This window comes from Antechinus flavipes, chromosome 2 (genome assembly GCF_016432865.1).
Source record: "Antechinus flavipes isolate AdamAnt ecotype Samford, QLD, Australia chromosome 2, AdamAnt_v2, whole genome shotgun sequence".
NCBI lineage: Eukaryota > Metazoa > Chordata > Mammalia > Dasyuromorphia > Dasyuridae > Antechinus > Antechinus flavipes.
Window position 1 is genome coordinate 132,769,518 of NC_067399.1, and position 6,000 is coordinate 132,775,517.

General features: G+C 35.3%; 1 protein-coding gene across 1 annotated transcript in view; it reads left to right on the forward strand.

Moving 5' to 3' along the window:
- ADAM9 (ADAM metallopeptidase domain 9) overlaps positions 1-4,205 on the forward strand; it is a 95,287-nt gene extending 91,082 nt beyond the window's left edge. Inside the window, exon 22 of the mRNA XM_051975555.1 lies at positions 2,297-4,205. Within this exon, the coding sequence (XP_051831515.1) occupies positions 2,297-2,387 (91 nt within the window). The 3' untranslated portion in view covers positions 2,388-4,205. The remainder of the gene's footprint in view (positions 1-2,296) is intronic.
- Positions 4,206-6,000: the final 1,795 nt, after the last annotated feature.

Consider the following 6,000-nt stretch of genomic DNA (forward strand, 5'->3'; position numbering starts at 1 on the left):
GCTTAAGTTAACACCTTTGAGAGTTCACACATTAGTTCACAGATTTGGGAGATTTCAGGGTTCAAATTCACACCTCCCATAATCCCACTCTCAGAGAAGGAGTCAACCTTTGAGTTTACACCTCTAAAAGAGCATAAAAACAGCTGAGCTCAGTCGGGAGAGTTCAGTTGAAAAAGATTGAAAGGGGAACGTCAGTTAGAGTTTGAGAAGCCACGAGTCAGAGTTGAGCTAGAGGCAGAAGCTGGAAGAGCTAAAAGACAAGCTGCAAGAGCTCTTGGAACCAAGGAGGGAGAGAGGCCTCTAAGAAAGCTAACTGGGCCCAAGGAAAGAGATGAGACTTGGAAGGAGAAAATAAACGTTTGGATTTTATCAGCTGACTGCATTTGAAGTGATTATTACTTTGAACTGAAACTAAGGCTGCCTCCAGAAAACCTCCCCAAGAAACCTGGTCTCCCAGAGAACCATCATAATATTATTCTAAAAAAGAAGAGAACACCACAGGAAATAGGCAAGATTGCTGTGTCCTTTTTACAAAGGAAGAAACTGAGACAGATTTGCCCAGGGTCATACAACTAGTAAGTATCTGAGGCCAGATTTGAACTCTAGTCTTCCTGATACATATAGCATAATGGTGAATAGGCAAAGGTGTTTGGATCTAAGAAGATACAGAGATGGTGTGTGTAGGGCAGTTTACTGGTGTGCCCTCCAAAGGGATGAATTATTGATTGCTGAAGGAGAAGGAATAGAGGAGAGACTTGACACCCCCCCAACCCCCAATGGCAATTTGAATATTGTACAGTGGATAGAGAACTAAAGACTTGGGCTCTATTCTCACTTTTTACATGTACTGGCAGCTTGACCCTGGGCAGATATTTAAAACTTTAGTGATACAGGCCAGAGCATTAAATGCTACCTGATTAAAGTATGCCCAATTAATAGATTTGGAAAATGTTGACTGAAATAAATAAAAATACAACATAACATTGTCATCATTCAGTCATGTTTGACTTTTTGAGACTCTGAGGACCACCCGTCCCTGGGTTTGGTTTTATTTTGTTTTGGCAAAGACCACTCCCATGCTTTGCTTCTTTCTTTTTCAGTTTTTTGCAGTCAGGAGTCAAGTGACTTGCTCAGAATCCAATAGTTAAGAGATATCTGGGGTCAAACTTGAACTCTGGTCTTCCTGATTCTAGGATCAGTGTTCTTATTCATTGAGCCACTTAGCTGCTCCACAAAGATAATGTTAATTTGTGGTTTTCTAACTTATTATGGAATCCAATTTCTATGAAGCTGCAGACAAGGTGCCTTTCTGTCTTGCTAAAGTGACTTTTCTTAAGAATGAAATCACAAATCCAATTCCTGTCAACCTTGGAGCAAGAGGTGGAGAGGAGAAAGGTAGGGTAGAAGAGACGGTTGTGAGCAAAATATGAGTCCAAGGGTTACAGTTCTTTCCCATGCATGTTCTCTGCAGTTCTTATTTGGAGGGTGGAGCTTCAGCTGGGCAGAAAATAACTACAACAGAAAAAGTTTGGAGCAATACCTTAAAAGGAAAACAATATGAAACTGGAAAGAAATTAATAAAAGGAAAGGATTTGTATTATAAACTGTCAGTATCCTGAAGTTAATGTGAAGAAGCATTAAGATTTTATGGTGTTGTTGAAATTTTATGGGGTAACTAGATGGTGCTATGGGTAAGGAACCAGCCCTAGAGTCAGGAGAACCTGACATTTTATGTTTAAATTGCTTCAAGGACAGTGTTGCCATTTACCTTTGAGGCTCTTCTAAGACTAAGGATTTGTAAATGAATTTGAAAATCTTAAATCATTATGTAAATACTGGCTGTTATATTTGTTGATAAAATTAATTTCTGTTTCATTTTTAAAAAATTTATTTAAGCATAAACACCAAAAAAGGGCATACATACCATAGCAGAATACCAAAAAAGTCTCCCAACAAATCCCAGATCAAAAACAACCTTCTGTGAAATCATGAATCTCTATTTCATGCTATTTTCTTTTCTTTAAAGAATATAATAAATTTGGCATTAAGTTTGTCAGAGGATTGATTGTTTAACATTTACCAGCATACTTAGATCCCATTTAAAGGGATTGACAAAAATTGACAAAATACCCTCCTTAAATTCCTACAAAGTGGTCATATCTATGAGACAATTTCATGACAAGGTACCCATAGATTAGTATTTATTGGGGAATTCTCATTATGTAATTACTTGTTTTATTTCCATTTTGTAGTACCCAGATGTGGAGAAATGATTACTTCTCTTTTCTTTTCACAGGCCACCTCCACCACAACCAAAAGTATCATCTCAGGGAAACTTTGTTCCTACTCGTCCTGCGCCTGCAGCCCCTGTTAAAAGATTCCTTTAGTGTTTCTTTCTTTCTTTGTATAAAAGACATCTTCAGGAAACTGAGTTGTTCATATTATTTTTTGCCATTTTGGGAAGAATTTCATCTTGCAACAAGCTTAAAAGAAAACAAGCTACCAAATATGGAAATACTCAAGAAATGAACCACTAATAACTAAGTGAAAAAGGATGTCAGCATGCAATAATGTAAGAAAATGCAATAAGTCAAGGTTTCCAGAGCAAATAATTTCCATTTTTTCATGACTAGGCCTAATTAGGTCATCTGAGAAGTGTGGCATTATAACATTAAGTAGTTTTAGCTAATCATGAACAGATCATTAGTGTTTATAATCTTCAAATTAGTTGGAAATCATTTTTAAGTTTTCCCATTTCATAATGTGATTCTGAAGTCTTCACTGTGGTTGTTATAATCCAGATTCTTGTACAACATAAACTGAAAACACCATGTTGTAAAGTAATAGAAATCAGAAAATCTTGTAACCTAAAAAAATCAGATCTTTTTTATCTTGCATGAACTGATTATCATTACTGTCTTAAAGACATGAGATGAAGTTAAATGTCAATTATTTTCAATGAAATATAAAAATACATGCTCTAAATGTGTATATATAGATACACTTGTTATAATAATTCCATGTTGATAGTCTTTTGAACTATAGACAATGGATATTATTAGAAAACTTCGTTTAAATGTGTTTCTAATGTTAATCATGGTAATCCTTACTAGACTGGAAACCTTTTTCATTAGCATTAATATTTCAAATGGGACATAAAAGGTACGAAGAATAGCAATTTTTAATAGATTTTGTCTATTAAAACAGTTGGAGGATTTAAAGAAAGGGAAACTCAATGGATTTCAGTCGTATAATGGCAGATTGAGTGGCCCTGCTGCAGTGGAATTGAAAAGATTATACCAAGAACTTCAGATTCGGAATCAACTTAATCAGGAACAGAATTCAAAACTTCAGCAGCAGAAGGAACTTTTAAATAAACGTAATATGGTGGTTGCTATGATGGACAAACGAATCAATGAACTGCGTGAGCGTCTTTATGGGAAAAAAAATTCAGTTAAACCGGGTTAATGGAACATCATCACCACAGTCATCCCTGAGTGCATCTGGAAGAATAGCAGCAGTGGGGCCTTATATACAAGTTCCTAGTGCTGGAACTTATTCTGTACCAGGTGACCCAGTAAAACCACAGTTTCTTACTATTGCTTCAAATGCAGGTCATGGAAGATCTAAGTCTGCTAATGATGGAAACTGGTCAGCATCAAAACAAAACTCAAACGCTTCAGTAAAACCAATTCAAACAGCTAATGTGGAATGGAAGGAATCAAGCATGGATGGGGCTTTCAAGCAAGTAACAATATCAAGCCAACCTCTCCCCTTATCAGCAGTAGCAAGCACTGAAAAGCTGGGCATTGATATTGGAAAAGCATCATCCTCTATTCCGGGTACAAGTAAACAGTTGCCTCCGAACTATGGAACGTATCCAAGCCCTGTTCCTTTGGGGCCAGGATCCACAAATTCTTTGGAACGGAGAAAAGATGGCAGCCTCCCCAGATGTGGCACAGGCGTAACGAATTGGCAGAAACCTGCTCCCCTACCCTCTTCAAGCAACATACACCAGCCTAGTTCTTCACAACAGATTCAGCAGAGGATTTCTGTACCTCCAAGTCCTACATGTGGGGGTCAGAATAGAAAACAGAAATCATTGCAATATCTTCAATGAAGTAATATGTTACGAAGACACTTGAGAATTTCATGCGCACTTTAAAATTGTTAAATCTAAAATAAACTTTTAACTAACAATTGAATTGAGTTTTCAGACTTTGCTGTTAATATAAAAATGTTTACATTTACTAAGTTATGTTGGAACACATCTTAATTTTTACTAATGTTTTTGAAGGATGCAAAAATAATGTTTGAGTTCCTTTGAGGCTTCAAGTGTTTCATATTCTTATATATGTATACATGCAGGCATAAAACGTACATAGCTATAACATTTGCAGTAATAAAATACTTGAAATTCTGTATTATTGCTTTCCATTAACAGAGAATAATAAAATATTCAGTTACCTAACATGTTAAATTTAAAGTACCAGAAGAGCTTTTACAAAGTTATTTTTCTTGGCTAATTTTGCCAGCATTTTGGTGTATTTTATACCATGTCTTGCCTATTTTAAAGTGATACAGCTTTGCTTTAAGATAGGCAGATTGACTGCACTATGAAGGTGGTTTATTACTTCAACAAACACATATTGATCAGAGAAATACTATATTTTATGAAACAATTCTAAAGGCAGGCCCTGCTTTGATGCAAACTTGTGAACAAGTACATCTATGATACAAGTGCTAAAATCTGTGTGCCTTTCCTCATTTACAGACTCATTTTTTTTATGATTGTAGTATATGCCATTGAACTGTAATGCACAGTAATTCTTTGAACTCTTAGAAAATAAGGAATTTGACTACTGATTTTATACTCTGATCATTGAACAATCAGAACATTTTCCCGTATATATTTGATTTTTCCTTGTTTGCACTCAGAAGTTTATCCTTGCTAATTTTATTTTGACTTGCCATCTGTAGTGTAAAATTTCTCAATCATGAATGACGCTTTTGAAATGGAAAAGAATAAAGCGCTTAAAAAAAAAATCTGCTTAATATGTTTTTAAAGAGCCAAGGGTGTAGCTGGTGTGAGCTTAGTGTGAGTTATAAAAATTAAAAAAAAAAAAAAAAAAAAAAAAAACAAGGTAAAATAAGAGACAGGTACATGATAGCAGACAGAATGTTGGACCTTAAGTGAGGGAGACTCAAATTTAAATCTAGTCTCTTCTAACTTACGCCATGTGACCCTGGGTAAGTCATTTAACCTCTGTCTGCCCTTGTTTTCTCAAGTGTAAAGTGGAGTTAAAATTGCACTTACCTTCCTTAATCACTATTAGCACTGAGCATGAGTACATTCCTGTCTAGACTGTTCTGCTTATCTCCCTTCTCCTTAAGACATTTCATGTCTATCCAGCCAACCATAACCTTTCACTTTTCAGATTAACCAGAAAAAAAGAAAACTCTGATAACTTCATAGTCTCATTTATTTACTATTATGCCCTCAAAGGGCAGAAATTGGTTGTAATTTCCTTATCTCAATTCAGTATTGGCACTTCTAGTAGGAGGCACATGGTTGCATACTAAACCTACTAGTAGTTTCAGTGGCGACCAAAAATAAGTATTCCCAATCAAATCTGAAACAAAATCTGGAATATTTTAATATACATGGCCAGAGATCTAAATTTAGTTCTACTATACTTAGTCTGAGATATCTAGTTAATTATCATAACAACAATTATCATAACATAATTATCAATAGGATCCTGGAAAGGTGTCTGTAGTACTCCTAAGAGCAAGCTTTTCAGGGTCACTGTTCTTTGGCAATATAAAATATATCACATAGTCATGAAGAATTTTTGACTTTTAAGTTCTACAAATATTTCAGTAAAAATTTGTCTTAAGATCTACTCTTTTGGCTTTCTTTTGGCTTTTTTTTCACTTAGATTACACTGGTGAGTTCCCATAATAAAGATGGAAAAATTCTACAGAGTCAAGGGAAGT